The sequence below is a fragment of the Coregonus lavaretus genome (assembly GCF_964263955.1).
Source record: "Coregonus lavaretus genome assembly, chromosome: 31".
Lineage (NCBI taxonomy): Eukaryota > Metazoa > Chordata > Actinopteri > Salmoniformes > Salmonidae > Coregonus > Coregonus lavaretus.
Window position 1 is genome coordinate 39204178 of NC_140018.1, and position 27120 is coordinate 39231297.

The 27120-nt window shown below is 43.4% G+C and overlaps 1 protein-coding gene across 2 annotated transcripts in view; it reads left to right on the forward strand.

The window, feature by feature from the left end:
• Positions 1-25886, forward strand: part of LOC311107015 (serine/threonine-protein kinase MRCK beta-like) — a 178017-nt gene extending 152131 nt beyond the window's left edge. Inside the window, exons 33-37 of one of the 2 annotated variants that reach the window (XM_084149466.1) lie at positions 8001-8118; positions 16162-16279; positions 20160-20268; positions 20464-20534; positions 23775-25886. In XM_084149466.1, coding sequence (XP_084005592.1) covers positions 8001-8118; positions 16162-16279; positions 20160-20268; positions 20464-20534; positions 23775-23903 — 545 coding nt within the window. In that variant the 3' untranslated portion in view covers positions 23904-25886. The remainder of the gene's footprint in view (positions 1-8000; positions 8119-16161; positions 16280-20159; positions 20269-20463; positions 20535-23774) is intronic. The other variant, XM_084149467.1, reaches the window with a different exon arrangement.
• Positions 25887-27120: the final 1234 nt, after the last annotated feature.

Genomic DNA, 27120 nt, shown 5'->3' on the forward strand with positions numbered 1-27120 from the left:
ATCAGAATCCAAGTTTAGCCTTTCTCTGCAGTTAAGCAAAATACTTCTGTGTCACATATGGGGTCTATAATAACCAATACTTTGATTGTCTGATCTCAACTTGAAACATATTTGTCTGTAACCTGCAAGTTCCATGTATTGTCTCCTATTTGGAATAACATGTTGATGAATGCCCATGTTGACTCCAATGCTTCCCACAGTTGTGTCAAGTTGGCTGTATGTCCTTTGGGTGGTGGACCATTCTTGATAAACTCGGGAAACTATTGAGTGTGAAAATCCCAGCAGCGTTGCAGTTCTTGACACAAACCGGTGCGCCTGGCACCTACTACCATACCCCGTTCAAAGGCATCTCCTCCCAACTAGACTACTGTAACTCACTACTCTCTGGCATCAACACAAGCTCCCTCAATAAGCTCCAAATGGTTCAAAACTCTGCAGCCCGACTTCTCACCCACACCAAGTCCTAGCAGCACATCACCCCTGTCCTATTACTTTTTTCAGAGTGTAGTGTTTAAACTATGCCCTATAACCGATTAGTAGGAATTGTAAATTGGTAGGGCCTATGTCTATCTGTGTTTGACTGTATGACTATTGGAAGACACATTTGTAGTGTGTGTAGGGGCAGTGGTCACCAACCATCCTCCTGGACATCTATTCTCCGGTAGATTTTCACTCCAACCATCACATATCACAACAGATTCTGCCAAACAAAGTTCTTGGTGAGAAGCTAAGTGTGTGTGCAATACTGTAACTCTTCCACTTTTCCTGTCAGGGGATGATATTATAGTTGTCTAATTGTATATGGTAATGTCAGTGTTCGAGAAAGCTGGTGATGACAATGTTAATAAAACCATTACTTTTTTGTTCTTAATACCATCGATGACTACTCTGTTACTGCGCTATATCTCCTATCCAATTATGTTTAGCGAACACCCTCTTACTTTCACCATGATCTGTTTTCCTCTCACAGGAACACCATCCAGAGCTTGAGCACATGTAAAACAATAACTTGAATAGATACTTAGAGTGGGGAAAAAAAGTATTTAGTCAGCCACCAATTGTGCAAGTTCTCCCACTTAAAAAGATGAGAGAGGCCTGTAATTTCCATCATAGGTACACGTCAACTATGACAGACAAATTGAGATTTTTTTTCTCCAGAAAATCACATTGTAGGATTTTTAATGAATTTATTTGCAAATTATGGTGGAAAATAAGTATTTGGTCACCTACAAACAAGCAAGATTTCTGGCTCTCACAGACCTGTAACGTATTCTTTAAGAGGCTCCTCTGTCCTCCACTCGTTACCTGTATTAATGGAACCTGTTTGAACTTGTTATCAGTATAAAAGACACCTGTCCACAACCTCAAACAGTCACACTCCAAACTCCACTATGGCCAAGACCAAAGAGCTGTCAAAGGACAGAGAACTGGGACCAAAGTAACAAAGCCTACCATCAGTAACACACTACGCCGGCAGGGACTCAAATCCTGCAGTGCCAGACGTGTCCCCCTGCTTAAGCCAGTACATGTCCAGGCCCGTCTGAAGTTTGCTAGAGTGCATTTGGGTGATCCAGAAGAGGATTTGGAGAATGTCATATGGTCAGATGAAACCAAAATATAACTTTTTGGTAAAAACTCAACTCGTCGTGTTTGGAGGACAAAGAATGCTGAGTTGCATCCAAAGAACACCATACCTACTGTGAAGCATGGGGGTGGAAACATCATGCTTTGGGGCTGTTTTTCTGCAAAGGGACCAGGACAACTGATCCGTGTAAAGGAAAGAATGAATGGGGCCATGTATCGTGAGATTTTGAGTGAAAACCTCCTTCCATCAACAAGGGCATTGAAGATGAAACGTGGTTGGGTCTTTCAGCATGACAATGATCCCAAACACACCGCCCGGGCAACGAAGGAGTGGCTTCGTAAGAAGCATTTCAAGGTCCTGGAGTGGCCTAGCCAGTCTCCAGATCTCAACCCCATAGAAAATCTTTGGAGGGAGTTGAAAGTCTGTGTTGCCCAGCGACAGCCCCAAAACATCACTTCTCTAGAGGAGATCTGCATGGAGGAATGGGCCAAAATACCAGCAACAGTGTGTGAAAACCTTGTGAAGACTTACAGAAAATGTTTGACCTGTGTCATTGCCAACAAAGGGTATATAACAAAGTATTGAGAAACTTTTGTTATTGACCAAATACTTATTTTCCACCATAATTTGCAAATAAATTCATTAAAAATCCTACAATGTGATTTTCTGGAAAAAAAATTCTCATTTTGTCTGTCATAGTTGACGTGTACCGATGATGAAAATTACAGGCCTCTCTCATATTTTTAAGTGGGAGAACTTGCACAATTGGTGGCTGACTAAATACTTTTTTCCCCCACTGTACATGCCATGATTTTGACTTTCATTATAACCTTGTTTACTATCTGTTTATTATGTTATGTAAATAACTGACGAGAATTTGAATGACAGCAAACCTTTGATTCTCTGAGCAATTGTATTAGTATAAAATCATTAAATTTCCCCTTTTGTTTTTACACGCAATATAGCTCAGTATTTGAATTATTTATTTCATACAGTAATTTTTGCTAATCTTAATCAATAATGTCGGACCCCACTGTATTTGGATCTTTCTATATAAATACATTTCTAAATGGTTTAATATACATTTAAATATGATTTTCTTTCAGCTCCACATGTGTACTTACAGGAATAAAAGTCTAGATAGGCACAATGAGACCATAACTCAACCTATCAACAACAAAACATAAAAATAAATAATTTCACGTGAAACATGGACAATGCATGTTTCTTCGTCATGCCTAGTAGCCAGGTCTGTTTGTGCTTTAGTCAACTATTGTATCATTTATAGCCATTCTAAACATTCCTATTAACAGCATTTCATTTTATATAATAATATAAATAATAATAAAATACTTTGGTGTCTGTCAAACTCAATGACAATAATAAACAAATATAAAATCATTATAATCAGTAAACTCTTCAAGCATTGTGGATATGTTTTTTTTTTTTTTTTGTCATTTAGCAGACGCTCTTATCCAGAGCGACTTACAGGAGCAATTAGGGTTAAGTGCCTTGCTTAAGGGCACATCGACAGATTTTTCCCCTAGTCGGCTCGGGGATTAGAACCAGCGACCTTTCGGTTACTGGCACAACGCTCTTACCCACTAAGCTACCTGCCGCCCATCTGACCACAACACTTTCACCCACTGTATGTGTGTGTGTGGCGGTTCTGCCGAGTTGTTCTGCAGAGTTATTCGAGGAAGGCTCCACACCACTCTCTCACTTGAGTATCTTACCTAGTTATTTTCAGATTATCACATTTTTGCTATTTTTTGCAGCTTTGGCAACTACGTGTGTGTTTTCTATACAGTGAGGGAAAAAAGTATTTGATCCCCTGCTGAATTTGTACGTTTGCCCACTGACAAAGACATGATCAGTATATTATTTTAAATGGTAGGTTTATTTGAACAGTGAGAGACAGAATAACAACAAAAAAATCCAGAAAAACGCATGTCAACAATGTTATAAATCGATTTGCATTTTAATGAGGGAAATAAGTATTTGACCCCTCTGCAAAACATGACTTAGTACTTGGTGGCAAAACCCTTGTTGGCAATCACAGAGGTCAGACATTTCTTGTAGTTGGCCACCAGGTTTGCACACATCTCAGGAGGGATTTTGTCCCACTCCTCTTTGCAGATCTTCTCCATGTCATTAAGGTTTCGAGGCTGACGTTTGGCAACTCAAACCTTCAGCTCCCTCCACAGATTTTCTATGGGATTAAGGTCTGGAGACTGGCTAGGCCACTCCAGGACCTTAATGTGCTTCTTCTTGAGCCACTCCTTTGTTGCCTTGGCCGTTTGTTTTGGGTCATTGTCATGCTGGAATACTCGTCCACGACCCATTTTCAATGCCCTGGCTGAGGGAAGGAGGTTCTCACCCAAGATTTGACGGTACATGGCCCCGTCCATCATCCCTTTGATGCGGTGAAGTTGTCGATTTTGGTCTCATCTGACCACAACACTTTCACCCAGTTCTCCTCTGAATCATTCAGATGTTCATTGGCAAACTTCAGACAGGCTTTCTTGAGCAGGGGGACCTTGCGGGCGCTGCAGGATTTCAGTCCTTCACGGCGTAGTGTGTTACCAATTGTTTTCTTGGTGACTATGGTCCCAGCTGCCTTGAGATTATTGACAAGATCCTCCCGTGTAGTTCTGGGCTGATTCCTCACCGTTCTCATGATCATTGCAACTCCACGAGGTGAGATCTTGCATGGAGCCCCAGGCCGAGGGAGATTGACATTATTTTGTGTTTCTTCCATTTGCGAATAATCGCACCAACTGTTGTCACCTTCTCACCAAGCTGCTTGGCGATGGTCTTGTAGCCCATTCCAGCCTTGTGTAGGTCTCCAATCTTGTCCCTGACATCCTTGGAGAGCTCTTTGGTCTTGGCCATGGTGGAGAGTTTGGAATCTGATTGATTGATTGCTTCTATGGACAGGTGTCTTTTATACAGGTAACAAACTGAGATTAGGAGCACTCCCTTTAAGAGTGTGCTCCTAATCTCAGCTCGTTACCTGTATAAAAGACACCTGGGAGCCAGAAATCTTTCTGATTGAGAGGAGGTCAAATACTTATTTCCCTCATTAAAATGCAAATACATTTATAAGATTTTTGACATGCGTTTTTCTGGATTTTTTTGTTGTTATTCTGTCTCTCACTGTTCAAATAAACCTACCATTTAAAATTATAGACTGATAATTTCTTTGTCAGTGGGCAAACGTACAAAATCAGCAGGGGATCAAATACTTTCTTCCCTCACTGTACCTTTTCGCTCCTTTCCCTGTAGGCTTCACAGAGACTCCCCACCACTTGGTTGCAACCCTTCAAATTTAGTGTAACCTGCGCGCACAACTCATGTGGAATTCCGGGTCTCTGGCAGCATTAGGAACTGCTGATCTGCGGTCAAGAATGCAGAGTTTATCTCAGCCTAAGATGCCCTTCAGTCCCTTGACTTTTTGGCCCTGACAGAGACATGGATCACCCCAGAGAACACTGCTACTGCAGCTGCTCTTTCTTCATCTGCCTTCTTTTTCTCTCATCATCCAAGAGCATCTGGTCGTCACACTGGTGGAACAGGTCTACTCATTTCTCCCAAGTGGAGATTTTCTCTCTTCTCTCTCTCACCTGTCCATCTTCTCATTTGAATTCCATGCTGTCACTGTCACTTGTCCACTCAAGCTTAACATTATTGTCATCTATCGCCCACCAGGTGCCCTTGGAGAGTTCCTCAATGAGCTTGACACCTTGATAAGCTCATTTCCTGATGATGGCTCACCGCTCTTTGCGACTTCAACCCTCCCGACGTCTGCCTTCGATTAATTTCTTTCCAACTCTCTCTTTCCCCTCCTTGCCTCTTTTGACCTCTTCCTTTCCCAATCCCCTCCAACTCACAAGGCAGGCAATACGCTTGACCTCCTCTTTGCCTCTCACTGCAACCCCCCTCCAGGTCTCTGATCACTACTTTCACTTCCCTCATCAACTCATCCCTGACCACTGGCTGTGTCCCCTCTGACTTCAAAATGGCCCGAGTCGCTCCCCTCCTCAAGAAACCACCACTAGACTCATCTGACGTCAAAAACGATGGACCTGTATCCCTTCTTTCTTTTCTTTCCAAAACACTTGAGTGTGCTTTCTCTGATCAACTTTCTTGTTATCTCTCTCAGAACGAACTTCTTGACCCTTACCAGTTAGGATTATAGACGGCTCACTCAACCGAGACTGCTGTTCTCTGCATCGTCTCAGGCTCTGCACACTCTTGGATTGCATCCTACCTGGCAGGCTGCTCCAACCAGGTGACGTGGAGAGGATCTCTCTCTGTACCACATACTCTCACTACTGGTGTCCCCCAGGGCTCGGTTCTAGGCCCTCTCCTCTTCCCTCTATACACCAAGTAATTTCGCTCCATCATCCTCACATGGTCTCTCCTATCGTTGCTATGCGGATAACACGCAACTACTTTTCTCCTTCCCCCTTCTGACACCCAGGTGGTGACACGCATCTCTGCGTGCCTGGCAAATATCTCAACTTGGATGTCGGCCCTCCACCTCAAGCTCAACCTCGACAAGACAGAGCTACTCTTCCTGCCGGGGATGGCCTGCCCGCTCAAAGACCTCTCCATTACGGTTGACAACTCCACAGTGTCGCCCTCCCAGAATGCAAAGAACCTTGGCGTGACCCTGGACAACATCCTGTTGTTCTCTGCAAACATTAAAGCAGTGACTTGCTCCTGCAGGAGTGAGGATGTGACGAATCAAGGAAATGCTATTTAGATTGTTCCAAGAAGAGAGGAAGCAAGTATTTGACAGCTATTACAATTTTTTGACCGTGCTAGACTGACTGACTGACTGAGCTACCATAATAATCATGGCCTGTCCAGAAACAATCTCTAGTCCCTACTGCCCAGAGTCTAGACACTTGTGGAGATCTGAGTGGGATTGATGGATGGTGACATGGTGAGAGCTCCACCTTACCCTCTGGTAGGCTCAGTGGAATTTTGGCAGTATTGCTTACACCTGTCCAATCCTCACAGATCTCCACAAGTGGGTAGGGGTTAGGGGGTTGTTTCTGGACAGGACCGCACAACTCGTCAGGTGTGTGGTTGACCTACAGCATGACACTTGAGGCATTGGTTGTATGTTTCATTCCATTGCTATAAAGTAATACTGCAAAGAATGTGACAAAGCAATTCACTGTTTTGTCCTGAATACAAAGTGTTATGTTTGGGGCAAATCCAAAACAACACATTACTGAGTACCAAGCATAGTGGTGGCTGCATCATGTTATGGGTATGCTTGTAATTGTTAAAGCCTGGGCAGTTTTTCAGGATAAAAAAATTAATGAAGCTAAGCACAGGCAAAATCCTAGTCAAACCTTGTTCAGTCTGCTTTCCACCAGACACTGGGAGATGAATTTACCTTTCAGCAGGACAATAACCTAAAACACAAGGACAACTCTACACAGGAGTATACAGTAAATGTTCCTGAGTGGCCAAGTTACAGTTTTGACTTAAAAATCTACTTGAAAATCTATGGCAAGACCTGAAAATTGTTGTCTAGCAATGATCAACAACCAATTTGACAGAGCTTGAAGAATTTTGAAAATGTTGCACAATCTAGGTGTGTAAAGCTCTTAAGAGACTTACCCAGAAAGACTCATAGCTGTAATTGCTGCCAAAGGGGCTTCTACAAGGTGTTGACTCAGGGACGTGAATACTTATGTAAATTAGATATTTCTGTATTTAATTGTCAATAAATTTGCTAACATTTCTAAAACCATGTTTTCACTTTGTCAGTATGGGGTATTGTGTGTAGATTGGTGAGAGAAAAAAAATTATTTAATCCATTTTGAATTTGTGTTGTAACACAACAAAATGTGGAATAAGTCAAGGGGTATGAACACTTTATGAAGGCACTGGATACAGTAAACCCAAATACACTCAAATACACCTTAAAGGTAGACTCAGCGAAATTACGTTGCCACGAGCAGCCCCGCAGATATTGAGATGAGCGAGATGCAAGACTTCAGTCACACACAGTATCTGCGCATGTGGACGGGTTCGCTTCACACTGTTACAGTGTGGTAGCCAGGTCACCAAAACTGTGGAGAAGTTAAGCCTCGCGCTTCAACACTCTTTATTGTTGTGGAAATTGACCCACTATGCTGTTTTACTTTCTGCATCTACATCATTTTGCTGAGTCTGCCTTTAATATACTTACTAACTACTGACCCCTCAATGCATTAACTCACTACTAACTCCTCAGGCACAACTACACCCATACACAATATACTCATTAACAAATCCTCAGGAGCATTTGTCTCTGTACAGCTTCTCAATGTAGTCAGTGATCGATTTTTTTGTAAATGTTTAACATCTCTCTCTCTCCCACTCCCCCCTCCCTCCCTCTCTCCTCCAGAAGGTGACCTGGCTATCCCGGAGACATCTGACAACAGTAAGAAGCTGATGGTGAGGACGCGCAGCAAGAGAAAGTTCCTCTTCAAGGTTCCCGAGGAAGAGAGACTTCAGCAGAGGAGGTAACCTTTTTTTACGATTTATCTTTAATTGACTTTTAGACTGTTCAGCAGTAAAGTACAGAGAGGAGACAGAAAGTAGGGGCATAGACAAGGGAGGCGGAGTCGGGGCTTGAACCACAGTCGCAAGGGGGTTATTTGTGGTCCGGAGTCGAGAGCGCTACCGCTCGACCAGACTCCAGCATCAGAGGAGGTAACATTACTCTGTTCACTTATCACTATTATCCCTTTCATACTAAGACGTTTTTCTGGCAACTATCATACAGCCAAGGTTCGATGTTAGCTAGCTAGCTAACATTACGCTATAACTAGCAATGCAAATGGCTCTGAGATATGAATAATATTACTACACAGATCATACACGTAACGTTAGCAGTACGCTTTAACTTGAAATGAAAACGACTTTCTGACAAAATAAGAAATGTATAATATCTGAAAAATGTAGCTAGCTATACTATCTTATCCGTATACATGGATGGACACTTCTCCCTCTCTGTCACGGATGCCATGGTTGCCCTTAGTTTGAAGATGTAATCCGGAGACAGGTGTTTTATACAACAGCCTTCTGCATATTTGCAATCAAACGCCAGATTTTTCTCCATCTCCTTAGGTATCATACTCTAATTCCACCGGGCATTACATTGATTTCAAAACTCGGTCCCTCTAGAAAGTGAAGAGTAACACTTTTGTAGTTCTACTACGAGATATCTTTCAATAAAAGCCGCATTAGAAAGGATTACCTACACATACTGACCAGCTCATGTTATAGACAGAAGTGTGCTACATGGCAGACCAATCCAAACTCATCTCTCGGCATGTCCAGCCCACCCATTATCTCAGCCAATACGTTGAAATGGCGCCCCTGTGAAGTAGTGACGCGCGACAAACGCCTATTTCCTGAAATAAATCACATATCTGAAAGTTATTGCCGGTATCAAAGCCGAAACCTTTATTTCCGCCAACGACCTAGTAATAATTTCGGTAAAGTTCTGCCTGCGGGGCCTCCCGAGTGGCACAGCAGTCTAAGGCACTGCATCGCAGTGCTAGAGGCGTCACTACAGATCCGGGTTCAATCCCGGGCTGTTTCGCAACCAGCCGCGACTGGGAGACCCATGAGGCAGCGTACAATTGGCCCAGCATTGTCCGGGTTAGGGGAGGGTTTGGCCGGCTGGGATGTCCTTGTCCCATCGCACTCTAGCAACTCCTGTAGGGTGCATGCACGCCGACTTCGGTCGCCAGCAGTATGGTGTTTCCTCCGACACATTGGTCAATTATTTGAGTCAATTGGAGGTGTACCTGTGGATGTATTTCAAGGCCTACCTTCAAACTCAGTGCCTCTTTGCTTGATATCATGGGAAAATCAAAAGAAATCAGCTAAGACCTCAGAAAAAAAATTTGTAGACCTCCACAAGTCTGGTTCATCCTTGGGAGCAATTTCCAAATGCCTGAAGGTACCAGGTTCATCTGTACAAACAATAGTACGCAAGTATAAACACCATGGGACCACGTAGCCATCATACCGCTCAGGAAGGAGACGCATTCTGTCTCCTAGAGATGAACGTACTTTGGTGCGGAAAGTGCAAATCAATCCAAGAACAACAGCAAAGGACCTTGTGAATATGCTGGAGGAAACAGGTACAAAAGTATCTATATCCACAGTAAAATGAGTCCTATATTGACATAACCTGAAAGGCTGCTCAACAAGGAAGAAGCCACTGCTCCAAAACTGCCATAGAAAAGCCAGGCTACGGTTTGCAACTGCACATGGGGACAAAGATCGTACTTTTTGGAGAAATGTCCTCTGGTCTGATGAAACAAAAATAGAACTGTTTGACCATCATTATGTTTGGAGGAAAAAGGGGGGCACTTGCAAGCCGAAGAACACCATCCCAACCGTGAAGCACGGGGGTGGCAGCATCATGCTGTGGGGGTGCTTTGCTGCAGGAGGGACTGGTGCACTTCACAAAATAGATGGCATCATGAGGAAGGAAAATTATGTGGATATATTGAAGCAACATCTCAAGACATCAGTCAGGAAGTTAAAGCTTGGTCGCAAATGGGTCTTCCAAATGGAAAATGACCCCAAGCATACTTCCAAAGTTGTGGCAAAATGGCTTAAGGACAACAAAGTTAAGGTATTGGAGTGGCCATCACAAAGCCCTGACCTCAATCCTATAGAAATTCTGTGGGCAGAACTGAAAGAGCGTGTCCGAGCAAGGACACCTACAAACCTGACATAGTTACACCAGCTCTGTCAGGAGGAATGGGCCAAAATTCACCCAACTTATTGTGGGAAGCTTGTGGAAAGCTACCCGAAACGTTTGACCCAAGTTAAACAATTTTAAGCAAATGCTACCAAATACTAATTGAGTGTATGTAAACTTCTGACCCACTGGGAATGTGATGAAATACATAAAAGCTGAAATAAATCCTTCTCTCTACTATTATTCTGACATTTCACATTCTTAAAATTAAGTGGTGATCCTAACTGACCTAAGACGGCAATTTTTACTAGGATTAAATGTCAGGAATTGTGAAAAACTGAGTTGAAATGTATTTGGCTAAGGTGTATGTAAACTTCCGACTTCAACTGTACAGTTTAAAAAATATATATTTAATACATTTTGAATTCAGGCTGTAACACAACAAAATGTGGAATAAGCCAAGGGGCATGAATACTTTTTGAAGGCAATGTATTTGTGTAGACATACAGTGCCTTCAGAAATTATTCAGACCCCTTGACTTTTTCCACATTTTGTTAAGTTATAGCCTTACTCTAAAATGTATTAAATAAATAAACATCCTCAGCAATCTACATACAATACCCCATAATGACAAAGCGAAAACAGTTTTTTTTTGTTTATAAAAACTGAAATAAATTACCTTACGTACATAAGTATTCAGACCCTTTGCTATGAGACTCGAAATTGAGCTCAGGTGCATCCTGTTTCCATTGATCATCCTTGAGATGTATCTACAACTTGATTGGAGTTCACATGTGGTAAATTCAATTTATTGGACATTATTTGGAAAGGCAAACACCTGTCTATATAAGGTCCCACAGTTGACAGTGCATGTCAGAGCAAAAACCAAGCCATGAGGTGTCTGCAGCATTGAAGGTCCCCAAGAACAGAGTGGCCTCCATCATTCTTAAATGGAATACGTTTGGAACCACCAAGACTCTTCCTAGAGCTGGCTGCCCGGCCAAACTGAGCAATCGGGGGAGAAGAGCCTTGGTCAGGAAGGTGACCAAGAACCCGATGGTCACTCTGACAGAGCTCTAGAGTTCCTCTGTGGAGATGGGAGAATCTTCCAGAAGGACAACCTTCTCTGCAGCACTCCACCAATCAGGCCTTCATGGTAGAGTGGCCAGACGGAAATAAAAGGCAAATGATAGCCTGCTTGGAGTTTGCCAAAAGGCACCTAAAGACTCTCAGACCATGAGAAACAAGATTCTCTGGTCTGATGAAACCAAGATTTAATTATTTGGCCTGACTGCCAAGTGTCACGTTTGGAGGAAACCTGGTACCATCTCTGAAGCATGGTGGTGGCAGAATCATGCTGTGGGGATGTTTTTCAGCGGCAGGGACTGGGAGACAAGTCAGGATCGAGGCAAAGATGAACGGAGCAAATTAGAGAGGGATCCTTGATGAAAACCTGCTCCAGAGCTCTTAGGACCTCAGACTGGGGCGAAGGTTCACCTTCCAACAGGACAACAATCCTAAGCACACAGCCAAGACACTGCAGCAGTGGCTTCGGGACAAGTCTATTAATGTCCTTGAGTGGCCCAGCAAGAGCCCGAACTTAAACCTGATCGAACATCTCTGGAGAGACCTGAAAATAGCTGTGCAGCAACGCTCCCCATCCAACCTGACAGAGCTTGAGAGGATCTGCAGAGAAGAATGGGAGAGCTTGTAGCGTCATACCCAAGAAGAGTCGAGGCTGTTATCGCTGCCAAAGGTGCTTCAACAAAGTACTGAGTAAAGGGTCTGAATACTTATGTAAATGTCATATTTCTAAAAACCAGTTTTTGCTTTGTCATTATGGGGCATTGTGTGTAGATTGATGAGGAATATAATTTTTTAAAATACATTTTAGAATAAGGCTGTAACCTAACAAAATGTGGAAAAAGTCAAGGGGTCTGAATACTTTCTGAAGACACTGTATGCCAGGGACAGTTTAGGGTTAAGGCATGGTTGGCCAGAGGTTTGGTTCAGGGTTAGAGCATGGTTAGCCAACCTTTGTCCGAGCGGGAGCGGCTCTCCTCCAAGTCCTTCATCATGCTCTCCAGCTGCTCTGCCATCTCCCTGCTCCTGGACTCGGAATCCTTCACTTTGCTGTGTGAGAGATTGAAAGAGATTGTGTGTATCATGGAGAGAGAGAGAGGGAGAGAGAGTGAGAACTAAGTGCTTACATAATTAAAAAGAAACTACACCTTCACATAGATCAGCGTGTAGCTAGCTAGCTACCTTACACTAGCTAGCTACCTTGCACTAGCTCTTTCACGTTTGACCCTTGAGAAGATACATGTGTCTCCACATCCCTTGAAAGGTCAAATGCCTGGACCCAACTGTGTGGGGTGGTGACTGTGGATGCTTGTGTGTAGGTGTATGTACAGTTGAAGTCGGAAGTTTACATACAACATACACCTTTTATTTCTTTCATCACATTCCCAGTGGGTCAGAAGTTTACATACACTCAATTAGTATTTGGTAGCATTGCCTTTAAATTGTTTAACTTGGGTCAAACGTTTCGGGTAGCCTTCCACAAGCTTCCCACAATAAGTTGGGTGAATTTTGGCCCATTCCTCCTGACAGAGCTGGTGTAACTGAGTCAGGTTTGTAGGCCTCCTTGCTCGCACATGCTTTTTCAGTTCTGCCCACAAATTTTCTATAGGATTGAGGTCAGGGCTTTGTGATGGCCACTCCAATACCTTGACTTTGTGTCCTTAAGCCATTTTGCCACAACTTTGGAAGTATGCTTGGGGTCATTGTCCATTTGGGAGACCCATTTGTGACCAAGCTTTAACTTCCTGACTGATGTCTTGAGATGTTGCTTCAATATATCCACATAATTTTCCTTCCACATGATGCCATCTATTTTGTGAAGTGCACCAGTCCCTCCTGCAGCAAAGCACCCCCACAGCATGATGCTGCCACCCCCGTGCTTCACGGTTGGGATGGTGTTCTTCGGCTTGCAAACGCCCGCCTTTTTCTTCCAAACATAACGATGGTCATTATGGCCAAACAGTTCTATTTTTGTTTCATCAGACCAGAGGACCTTTCTCCAAACCGTAGTCTGGCTTTTTTATGGCGGTTTTGGAGCAGTGGCTTCTTCCTTGCTGAGCGGCCTTTCAGGTTATGTCAATATAGGACTCGTTCTACTGTGGATATAGATACTTTTGTACCGGTTTCCTCCAGCATCTTCACACCAAAGTACGTTCATCTCTAGGAGACAGAACGCGTCTCCTTCCTGAGCGGTAAGATGGCTGCGTGGTCCCATGGTGTTTATACTTGTGTACTATTATTTGTACAGATTAACGTGGTACCTTCAAGCGCTTATTTCTTTTGATTTTCCCATGATGTCAAGCAAAGAGGCACTGAGTTTGAAGGTAGACCTTGAAATAAATCCACAGGTACACCTCCAATTGACTCAAATTATGTCCATTAGCCTATCAGAAGCTTCTAAAGCCATTACATCATTTTCTGGAATTTTCCAAGCTGTTTAAAGGCACAGTCAACTTAGTGTATGTAAACTTCGGACCCACTGGAATTGTGAAACAGTGAATTATAAGTGAAATAATCTGTCTGTAAACAATTGTTGGAAAATGTACTTGTCATGCACAAAGTAGATGTCCTAACCGACTTGCCAAAACTATAGTTGGTTAACAAGAAATTTGTGGAGTGGTTGAAAAACGAGTTTTAATGACTCTAACCTAAGTTTATGTAAACTTCCGACTGTAGCAACTCCAAAAGCCCGCTGAGGTTGTGAAATATGAACGAGACTCACATGCTTTTGAAAATAGAATTGCTATAATTTTTTATCGGTATCATGATGAAGGTAAGACCCTACGCCTGCTCCCTAACAAAGTGGAGTGAGGGTAGGAAAGAGCATGGGCCTTGGGCTCTGTTTAAAAAAATAACTTTTTTATATGCCAACGGTCCCACATGTTCCCTGACACAAGTTGTGTGGGAAAAATATTTATTTTATTTTATTCTGTTATATTCCATTATATTCTTAGTATAAAATACACTACATGGCCAAAAGTATGTGGACAACTCTTCAAATTTGTGGATTCGGCTATTTCATAAAATCGAGCACACAGCCATGCAAACTCCATAGACAAACATTGGCAGTAAAATGGCCCGTACTGAAGAGCTCACTGACTTTCAACGTGGCACCGTCATAGGATGCCACCTTTCCAACAAGTCAGTTCGTCAAATTTCTGCCCTGCTTGAGCTGCCCTGGTCAACTGGAAGTGCTGTGAAGTGGAAAAGTCTAGGAGCAACAATGGCTCAGCCGCGAAGTGGTAGTTCACACAAGATCACAGAACGGGACCGCTGACCCACTGGCTATAGGGTGAATGCACCAATTTGTAAGTCGCTCTGGATAAGAGCGTCTGCTAAATGATGTAAATGTAATGTAAATGACGCGAGTAGCGTGTAAAAATCACCTGTCCTCAGTTGCTACACTCACTACCAAGTTCCAAACTGCCTCTAGAGGCTACGTCAGCACAATAACTGTTCGTCGGGAGCTTCATGAAATGGGTTTCCATGGCCGAGCAGCCATACACAAGCCTAAGATCACCATGCGCAATGCCAAGCATTGGCTGGAGTGGTCTAAAGCTCGCCGCCATTGGACTCTGGAGCAGTGGAAACACGTTCTCTTGAGTGATAAATCACGCTTCACCATTTGGCAGGCCGACGGACGAATCTGGGTTTGGCGGATGCCAGGAGAACGCTACCATCCCAAATACTTAGTGTCAACTGTAAAGTTAGGTGGAGGAGGAATAATGGTCTGGGGCTGTTTTTCATGGTCTTAACGCTACAGCATACAATTACATTCTAGACTATTCTGTGCTTCCAACTTTGTGGCAACAGTTTGGGGAAGGCCTTTTCCTGTTTCAGCATGACACGAAGCGAGGGCCGTACAGAAATGGTTTGTCGATCGGTGAGGAAGAACTTGACAGAGCCCTGACCTCAACCCCATCGAACTCCTTTGGGATGAATTGGAACGCCGACTGCGAACCAGGCCTAATCGGCCAACATCCGTGCCCGACCTCACTAATGCTCTTGTGGCTTAATGGAAGCAAGTCCCCAGCAGCAATGTTCCAACATCTAGTGTAAAGCCTTCCCAGAAGAGTGGAGGCTGTTATACAGCAAAGGGGGGACTCCATATTAATGCCCATGATTTTGGAATGAGATATTCGACGAGCAGGTGTCCACATACATTTGGTCATGTAGTGTATCTTAATTGGCGTAAGGTCAAAATCGAAGTAAGCATACGCCGATTAGTGTATATGTGCTTTCACTGATCGGGTAAGTGTGTCTTGTCTGTTTAATGAACAAAATAAAAAACTATTGACATAGGTCTAATTAAACAAAGAATATGCTATTCTTTTGAAAATACATTTTATTAGTCGTATGTTTCTTAGGACCTGTCTAAACAAATCAATAATGGATTTATTTTTGATGGTATATATTCTCAATGGATTTATTAAATAGACACCCACCCACATCTGCACACCACTACTACCACTCATCCCCGGCATGCCCACGGGAGGTATAAAAGGTGTATGCAGGCAAGAATCTGGTAAAAATGTTAAGGGGGTCATATACAGTAAGGGGGTCATATAAACATTGCCCTTTTTTTTACAGGCAAAATACCGTAAATCCAATGTGAATGCATTATATGACTATACGTCTAACTTCCGACAATCATTACTTAAGTCAGTCTGTATACCCCCATTGTAGTACACTCAACCCCGTACAACTATTCACAATAATACACACTGACCATTGTTAACCATCTGTGTTGTGTTGACAGAGAGATGCTGAGGGACCCAGAGCTGAGGTCCAAGATGATCTCCAACCCAATCAACTTCAACCACGTGGCACACATGGGCCCCGGCGACGGAATGCAGGTCCTCATGGATCTGCCTCTGGTAAGGGCCGCAACTGATCACCTGTCAACACAGCTTGAGACAAAATGTCTGCCTCATACTGTATTTATAACTCAGGAACCAAAATGGCCTCACAACTAGGGCTGTTGCGGTGACCATATATATTACTGCCACACCGGCAGTCACGAGTCATGAAGGGAGTCAAATTCCACATTACCGTTTTGTCACGGTAATTAGGCTTCTCCAAGCGCTGATGCTGCTGATGGTCATTAGTAGCCTACCAAACTTGCTAACTGCCTGGTACTCCGCACTCTATTATCCCTGTAATCACTAACATCAATGCAAATGTATTTGAAAATCTAATCTAACACTTAATGAGAGCCCATGAGCTCATGTTGCGCAACATTTCTATAGGCTATGCAATTGTGGGAGAAAACAGAGTGATGGCCACTATTAAAAAGAGGAGGATCCCATCAGCTTTCTATAGGCTAGGCCTACTATATTTATTTCTCAACTTTCCTAATATTAAGCACATTGCTTATATTTACAACAGAAGGATAGCCTACCTGGCTGGCATGAAAATAAACCACGGGGAAAAGCGTCCTCCATTTGCTATTTAAGTTCATAGATGACGTATTTTTTCCCGCTGCCCCTGTTTTGATACAGGTGCATGATAATGGTCCATTCTAAATCAAAACAAAGGTCACACATATTATTTAGTATATGTAAAGACGAGATTAAATCAAGAATAGTCTGATGGGTGACAATATTTGTCTATCACTTGTGAATTATATATTGTCACTTGTGAATGATGCCCAGCATAAGAAACAATGCCTTTTTTTTTGCGACTTCGAATCATAGTCACACACCTCATGTAGCCTAGCCCATAGGCCTATATGTTTTAATAAGGTTTGTATCACACCTAATGTGGCCAAATAACTTCTTAAAATTAAGCACATTAATCCGCTTTACAAGGGGTGTAGAGCCTAACTGGCATATATAAGCAGCGCGTGAGTTTCAAGTTTGGGGAAGATCATTTTCACCATAAAAATACACCTTTATAATAAAAGCATTACATGCATAATTGCATTTGCGGTCACTTTTGATAATGGTGTTTTCTGCTAATGGAAAATGTGAGCTTATAGCCTACTACCATGTGCGCATTGCTGCGCTTATAATGTGAAGAAATAGCCTAATAGTTTATCAACATTTTAAGCTAAACTTTCTGTTGCGTCAGCCACATTGCACAAAAAAGGTTTTTTGATGCTAGTGGTTGTATTAATTTGGGATCTATCGCATCCCACAACTGTCCCAGACTATGTTTGGAATATTTATTTATCGCACAGAATAGAATAGGTCAACTTTTGTACTATGGGGGATGGTAGATTGACATAGGCTAGTGGTTTTGCTGTTCGTTAGGCCTACTCATCTTGTTGGCTGACGGAAAGTAAATATGGACGGTTCTTCCAATATCTCCATTATGCACCTCGAAATTGGATAAGGACGCGCGCAGTTGCGTCCCCGATGTGTCTGTCTTAACTTGTAGCCTGTGAGAAAGAATGTATTAAAAATCAAAACATATAGCCCAACGTTTGTAGAACAACTAAAGTTACATGAATAACTCTAAATGAAGCATATAGGAGTACCTATTTCTTTGCTAACCGCTCAACACAGAATAGCCGCATGTGCGCACTCCCTCAAATCATTTGGAGAAAATATTTAAATTTTATTCAGCTTTGTTCAATTGTATTCTTCATACTGTAAAATAATATAAAATAATGCCATGGAATTATAAGCAAATCTTGGCTGATAAATGAACTAGTGTAGCCCACAGCCATTTGGCATAGCCACATCAGGACCTAACTTAAGGACAACTCAGAGTATGCTATTCATTTCTTCTGAAATAGACTACATTTTCTTCATATCGTGCAACTTTAGACCTGTCTAAAATAAATAATGGATTTATTGTGAAGGTGTAGGCTATATTACATGGAATGTGGAAGCCAGGAGATGCTAAATGTGTTTATGTTAATTAACGGTCAATTACCGTGAGACCGACAGTTATTTGCTTGACAATCACCAGCTGACGGAATTTTGTGACCGCCACAGCCCTACTCCCAACCCCTGATAAGCTTACTGATATTGCAGCAGCCAATGTGGCTGTGATAACGTTACTGCAGGTGACAAAATGCCGCCCCTTAAAACGTAACAAAACAGGAGCCATAACAGCTGTTTTCTAACGATCACAAGACACTACTGGAGCCAAAATGGTGTCACCCAGCATTTTCTGACACCAGCAGCTCCCACTCCTAACTCCACAGAATAGCACTGCTATACTACCTTCTAGATGTCACCCTTCTCTTACTTTCCACCACCTCTGCCCATCTTCCTACTCCTCCTTTTCGAGAATGACCCTATAGTCCACGCCCTCTTTCACTTTCTCCCTCCCTCTTCACTCTCTATTTCTCTCTGTTTCCTGTTTGTTTCCTTTGTTTCCTCTCTCTGCCCCCCGCCCCCCACCCGGCCCGGCAGCAGAGCGAGAGCACCGCCACCACCCCCTCCCCTTCATCGTCCCGCCACCATGCCCTGATCTCCCCACCGAGCAACTTTGAGCACGTCTATCACATGAGCCCTGTGTCGGCCGACCACTACCTGCAGAAAGAACCTGCCTCCTCCTCCGCCACCTCCTCCTCGCTGCAGCACTGCAGCCTGCCCCAGCTCTCCTCCTCCTCTCCCTCCACCTCCTCCCTAGGAAGGGTAGGCCTAACCTGACGCTTCCCACCCCTCCTCCCTCCTCCTTTTACCACCACCACCTCTTTTGCGCAATTACAAATCGACACCCTATGCCAGTGTTACTGGTAGTCAAATACGAGCCTGGAGTTCTGGAGTACTGCTGGTTTTCATTTTCTCTCTCTGGTTGTTAATTGATTGATTCATGTTATTTTTTAATTGGACAGAGTTACCTGGTGTCCCAAGCCTGAATCAGTCCCTAATTAGAGGGAAATGATACAACTGGCTATACTTCTACCCTCATGGCCTAAATTTGTGAAAAGGACCCCTATGCACTTGTGTGAATCTGAGAGGATTGGATAAGTGTAAGCAATATGATTAAATTGATCATACCTATCTAACCCGTTACTCGTCGATCTCCACAAGTGAATAGGGAGTTGGTACGAGGGGTCGACTTGGGATCGGGCTTATTTCCAGCGTTCCCGCCCCCCTCTCTCTCACCCCTTTGCACTCTTCCTTCTTCCCATTCCTTCCTTTCTCGCTGTTCTTTTTTCCATTTGCTCGAGTGCAGTGAGTTTTTCGGAAGCTGGGGTCGTTTTATTTCGGCTGACGTCATATGAGTCTGTTTTTCTGTACTGGCTGCAGTGTGGTTGTGCTTTGTGTGATCTCCGCATATTTGTCATGTTAAAAAAAACGGCAACATGCTTGATAAGCTTACCTCAGGGTTCAATGGAGAGAAAGCGTTGGAAAAAAAGGTTAATTTCATTAGTAGACGGCCACCAAAAGTCAAGTAGACACTTCTCTATGGATATTTCCCCCCATTGAATTTTGTGAAAACATACCAGGGTACGTGTGACTTGTTTCAGTCAAATGAGGGACCTGTACAAGGCTGTTGGTTTCATGTGTGAGCGTCCATGTAAATGTCTTGACATTGTCCACTCATGTACATGGGTCGTGTTCATTAGGCACCCAATGGAATTAAAGTCAATGAAACAGGGAAGGTCCAAACTGGGGCTTGTCCAATAAGAAACTCATTAAAAAAATTAAAAATTAAAAAGTTTTCCGTTGTGTGTCCTAATGAGCATAAACCTGTTCACTCATATAGTAAGGTCCTTCTGTACACACGGCTGTGTATGTCATTGTCTTACTGTCTTGTCTCTTTGTGTGTCTTGGCGACTGCGTGGCGGTACAGAGTGTGATGCATTCTTCTCAGGACGACCCAACCAAGGATAAGCCCCGCCCACTATCCAGTATCTCCCGGCAACAGAGGAGCAAGACCCACATCACCCGCACGGCCTCTGGTGAGAGGACCCCAAGCACACGCACGCGCACACACACACACACCTTCCACATGTGAACACTGGTTACAACACATAATGCTTACATTTCAACACACACGCACTAGTAAATCCATTCGCTCTCTCTGTCATTGACGCTAATGCGCTGTGTCTGTGTGTGTGTGTGTGTGTGTGTGTCTCTGTGTGTGTGTCATAAAGGAGGTGCAGACTTTGGAGGAGCAGGATCGTCTCGGAACATCTCCGACCCAGACGGGGACTTTGAGAGAGAGGTAAAGACCCCAGACACAGCACACACACACTGACTATACACACACATTAAATCACTCACACGTTTACTCAATCTATGCCCCTCTCTTTTCCCTGTCCATCTCCCCCTCTATCCCTCTCTCCCACATTCTCTGTTAAATTCAATTAAACTATCTTCCTGGGTATGATAACACATTATCTTACAATGCCAAGGCAAACATTAATCATTAATATTTCAATTTGTATTGTTAAAGGCTATTGAGCCAAAATTGACATAAATATTGTCCAGAAATTACCTAATTTGATAGGAAAGGGATACACCTCTCTACACTGATGAGCAAAAGCATATAATAATGTCTGCCTAAAGCTAAGGATGTGTGTGGTTTCATGAGAAAATACATTGATTCATATTTTTATTTTATGTATATGAACCAGCCAACAGTTGAGCCAAACAATTAGCAACTTAAAGGGATAGTTCACCCAAATTACGAAATGCCACATTGTTTTCCTTACCCTGTAAGCAGTCTATGGACAAGGTACTGTATGACAGCAATCCATGCTTTGGTTTAGTTTCCCTGGCACTGAGCACTGTTACGTGCACACAATAATAAGATTATTGTGGATAGTCAGATTAATATAATAGTTTGTTTAAAATGTTTACATGCTTTGCAAGAAGAGCAATTTCCCTAATAATCCTGTTTGCATGGACACATCTGAAATCAGGCTACCTGATGAGAATTTTGATAAATGCAGAAAACCACTAATCAAAAGAAACATTCTACCACAGTGATCATGTTCTTTTTGCAAAGCCTATTTGATTCTGAGTTCGGACATACACTGAGTGTACAAAATATTAAGGACCCCCCCCCCCGGATGGATGTCCTTTGGAAGGTGTATAATTCTTGATACACACGGGAAACTGTTGAGCGTGAAAAACCCAGCAGCGTTGCAGTTCTTGACACAAATCACCTACTACCATACCCCGTTCAAAGGCACATCTTTTGTCTTGACCATTCACCCTCTGAATGGCACACATACACAATCCATGTCTCAATTGTCTCAAGGCTTAAAAACCCTTCTTTAACCAATCTCCTCCCCTTCATCTACACTGATTGGAAGTGGATTTAACAAGTGACATCAATATGCGGGATCATAGCTTTCACCTGTATTCACCTGGTCAGTCTATGTCATGGAAAGAGCAGGTGTCCTTAATGTTTTGTACACTCGGTGTATAACGTTTGTATGTGAAAACTATTTCTAAGATGCATACTTTCAGTTTTTCCAAACGATCACATAAGTGGGAGGCTTGCGCTACCGGTGCTGGTACATGTGCAGATCAAATACACCAATTTAAGGTACACTACATGACCTGTGGATGTAAACACCTGTATGTGGACACCTGCTGGTCGAACATCTCATTCCTAAATCCTGGGCATTAATATGGAGTTGGTCCCCCCTTTGCTACTATAACAGCCTAGACTCTTCTGGGAAGGCTTTCCACTAGATGTTGGAACATTGGTGTAGATGTTGGAACATTGCTGCGGGGACTTGCTTCCATTCAGCCACAAGCGCATTAGTGAGGTCGGGCACTGATGTTGGGCGATTAGGCCTGGTTCGCAGTCGGCGTTCCAATTCATCCCAAAAGTGTTTGATGGGGTTGAGGTCAGGGCTCTGTTGCACCAATCTCGACAAAGCATTTCTGTATGAACCTCACTTTGTGCACAGGGGTATTGTCTTGCTGAAACAGGAAAGGGTCTTCTCCAAACTGTTGCCACAAATTTGGAAGCACAGAATCATCTAGAATGTCATGTATGCTGTAGCTTTAAGATTTCCTAAGGAGCCTATCCCGAATCATGAAAAACAGCCCCAGACCTTTATTCCTCCTCCACCAACCTTAAAGTTGGCACTTTGCATTCGGGCAGGTAGCGTTCTCCTGGCATCCACCAAACCCAGATTCGTCCGTCGGACTGCCAGATGGTGAAGCGTGATTCATCACTCCAGAGAACGTGTTTCCACTGCTCTAGAGTTTACACCACTCCAGCCGACGCTTAGCATTGCACATGGTGATCTTAGGCTTGTGTGCGGCTGCTTGGCCATGGAAACCCATTTAATGAAGCTCCCGACGAACAGTTATTGTGCAGACGTTGTTTCCAGAGGCAGTTTGGAACTCGGTAGTGAGTGTTGCCACCGAGGACAGACGATTTTTACGCACTACACGCTTCAGCACTCGGCGGTCCCGTTCTGTGAGCTTGTGTGGCCTACCACTTCACGGCTGAGCCGTTGTTGCCCCTAGACGTTTCCAATTCACAATAAAAGCAGCCGGCCGCGACCGGCAGCCGGCCGCGACCGGGAGACTCATGGGCGGCGCACAATTGGCCCAGCGTTGTCCAGGGTAGGGGAGGGAATGGCCGGCAGGGATGTAGCTCAGTTGATAGAGCATGGCGTTTGCAACGCCAGGGTTGTGGGTTCGATTCCCACGGGGGGCCAGTATAAAAAAATATGTATTCACTAACTGTAAGTCGCTCTGGATAAGAGCGTCTGCTAAATGACTGAAATGTAAATGTAAATAGTTGACCGGGGCAGCTCTAGCAGGGAAGAGATTTGACAAACTGACTTGTTGGAAAGGTGGCATCCTATTACTGAGCCACGTTAAAAGTCACTGAGCTCTTCAGTAAGGCCATTGTGATGCCAATGTTGTCTATGGAGATTGCATGGCTGTGTGCTCAATTGTATACACCTGTCAGCAATGGGTGTGGCTGAAATAGCCAAATCCACACATTTGAAAGGGTGTCCACATACCTTTTTGTGTATATATAGTGTAAGCAGTGTAGGTTTTTACATTACTATTTCCGTGCTCGGCCTACTGCCATAATCAGTTTAATATTTAATTATGAGTGTGCATGTAAACATACTCACTGTTTTCACATGCTAACGGTTTTGCATTTGTGGCACAAATCCCATTCAAGTCATGGGACCAATATTAGCATTCTGTGCACATCATGTCCAAATCATCCAAAAGTATGTAAAATTGATTGTTAAGCTCAACAAAGACTTGTAGACGTGATGTGCGAAAAATGCTAATATCTGTCCCATGACTTGAATGGGATTTGGCCCACAAATGCCAGGGAAACTAAACCAAAGCATGGATTGCTGTCATACCTTGTCCATAGACTGCTTACAGGGTAAGAAAACCAATATGTAATTTGGGTGAACTATCCCTTTATACTGCATCTTTAACATAAACACACTCTGTCTTCCCTCAGCCGGACTCGGACTCCACCAAGCACTCCACCCCCTCCAACAGCTCCAACCCCAGCAGCCCCCCCAGCCCCAACTCCCCCCACCGCAGCCAGCTAACACTGGACGGTCTGGAGCACACCCTGGATGGCTGAGGACCCCACCACCAGACACACACACACCCCATACACCTTACACACACACACACACACACACATAATGTGTGCTACATTCGACATAGAACTTGTGTATCGCTGCAAAAGTGCCAAGAACAGACTGTCCCCCGGCCCCCCCCCACCCTGATTCTTGATGAACGTTTATCGTTTTGGTTCCCCCCATTCCTACTTGTCTTCCTTCCTCTTTTCTTTTTCACTTTGTTTAGGGAGGGTGCCACCAGGTACACCCCACAGCACTACTATCAATCCTGTGTGGACGCCTCTCCCCAACACACACACACACACCTCTCCAGTTCCATGTTGGAGGAGCCACCCATCACTCCCCCCCCACCCCCTTCCCTTACCCAGAACCCCCCTCTCCACCTCACTTCCTGATGGGACTCGAGTGTGGTGATGTCACAGGGCTCCACCCCCTCAACATCCCCCTCTTCTTCCTCCCTCTAGTCTGGCTGCTTTCAGACCTGTCATGCGCTTGGCTTTTTTGCTCCCCCCCAAAAAAAAAGAGACTGGGGAGGGACTTGATGAATTATTGTGCGGAGGCAGGATTGGACAAACTGCCACCAGTGACTGGCGCCCCCCTCCTGAGGGGCATGTGGTATTTTTAGCTAACAGTAAAAAAAAAAAAAAAAAAACCTTGAACAGCGCAGTAGATTTGTTTTTGTTTATTTGTTCTTAATTTCAGGCCGTTCATTTTTCCAATGAGTTTAAGGAATATTATTACTTAGTTTAAGTTACTGATACATAGATGCGATGAGCTGAATTAAAAACCAAGATCACTGTCAACAGGACACTCACAGAAGAAAAGCATTAATGATGAACTATCCTAATTATAGGTATATGTTTGTGTTTCTAAACAAACATTTTAGGGGAAAAAAAAGAAAAGAGGGAAGGATTACTTTTTGTTTTTAAAGTGTATATAGTATGGGGTACACAAAACAGAACAGTGAGAGAAAGGGCAGCCTTCTTCAAGGACCATGAACCCCTCCCACATATCCCAGCCCCTGCCATACTGGCATTGTAACCCCTACTGAGCTGTTCCCGGACCAGTGGCCACCAATTTGAGAGCAGTACCTACCCAGGGGACGAGCTGCCACTCAACAGACTGCAGGGGTTTTACTATTAAGCTAAACCAGTGGGCATCTTTTACAGCAATTACACATCTTCCGCCAGCCTTTGTAACATGCATTGTTTTTAACTTAGACCTTTTGCCATGAAAGGTATATTTGGCAAAACCAATGCGCCATAGCCACAGAATCATGAGACTGAGACTTGGTGGGAATCTGAACAGCGAAAAGGACCACATAACTCATAGGATTATTAATAAGACTTCTTCACAAGTTGCTGCTTTTGTATGCTATGTTTAAATAAATAAGTATATGTGTGAAGACCCGCTCACCATAGAGAGAGAACCTCCTGGACAAGGCCCTTGCATTTTTAACTGTTCAATCATGAGAGTGAGAAGCATTAGCGGAGCTGTAGTCATAGCGCCGTACCGCCACAAGGGGGCATGTGAATAGTGGTTCCTCCTCAACTGTGGGACGTTTCATTGTACAGAAAGAAGCGTGAGATACTGTACAGGCGTGTGTGGCATATCCAGTTTAATCACTAGTGTGCCTTCAGTGCCATTTTATTTTTTGTCTTGCAGCACCACATTCAGATCAATTCCTGAAGTGAATTTAACTCTGCAGGCCATCGGTGAGAGGGGGGTTTTCAGAAACACTGTATTAAACTTGCACATGTTTTAATCCAAGGAAAATCCTCTTTGATTTTGTGTAAGTGATCTTTCTCGTTCTTTTTATTCTCCCCCTTCCTGGACTGTTCAGCTCTCTGAAAATGACTTTTTTTCTCTTTGAAATACTACTGCTTTTCTTTCTCATAAATCACCTGTTGAAATCTTTGTAATTATTGAATTGTTTGCAACAAACATTTGAACAGACAATAAAATAGTATCTGTTGTGCTTCGCTTGTCTCCGTGTGCTTTGTGTGTGCTATTTTTTATATACTGTGTGTATTATATATGGATTGTTATTTCATGGATTTTCATCAGCTCAAAACACAACTTTAATGCTATGAATTGACATTTTATTTATTTTACAAAATCTTGTGATGCATGAAAAATGTGTATAGAAAATAAGTAATGAATGAGAACCTAAATGAATAGTGAAAATTTTATTAGAAGTACATCCTCTCTCACCTTTGCATTCTCCTGACTCTTAACCCATTTGGATTTCAACTTAGTTTTAGCCCTTTCTCCCAGCTGCAAAGATAAGACATTAAAAAAGCGGGCCATTATAAATAGAGCAAGCAATGAATCTGTCATCCATGCAATTTATCAAACTGCTTTACCTTGCAACTTTGCTTTTCCAGCTGTATGCTCTGCCGGGTTGCATTAGTACCATTGCAGCCTTCTTGTGCTAACTGTTGAATTACATAGGCTCTGATGACAACACCCTTGTCATGTACTGTACTAGGACCATCCAGAGAAGAAACTGCCAGATGCTTCATAATCGCCTGGAAGTAAAGCGGCACTGGAAGCCACATTTGAAATGGCATACAACATGGAGAAGGGTGGGAAAAAATCGCATGAAAACACGATTGAAATGTATTTTCACACTGTATGTAATGAAGGTTTGTATAAAAAATAAAGTGTATAGGCTATTACATATCACTGGAGTAGCCTATAGGCCTATTATTAAAAATGTTCACGGCATCTAAACTGATTGGATCCCCCTCATCTACTGAACGAACGCGCTATACAGCGCATGAGCGCAAAGACCGCCACATTATCTCCAACCCAGACTAACCACTCCACCGCTGCTTTGATCTCCCATCAGGTCAGAGAAATCAGAAAAGTAAATGGCGCGTAATGCGCGTTTCGGGATGAGTTTCATCACAGGGGCTATCACCAGTGCTTAATTTGCCTGAACAGGATCCGGCACCTCTCAGATTTGACTTTGTTTGTTCCGGCACCTATTCGCCCAGATCCGGTACCTCTCGCAGCATGATTTATTTCACTGTTCGCACTGTAGACGTTCTAATAAAAGCGATCAGCATTAAATCAATTTGCCTCCTCGTTATTTCTCCCGCCCCCCAGAAAGACCATCATGTAAAAGCGTGGTGATCCTTCCATGTAATCATCCTATCCTGCCACAATGATTCCAGACCTGCTCTCTTATTTGTACATAGAGGTTATGGG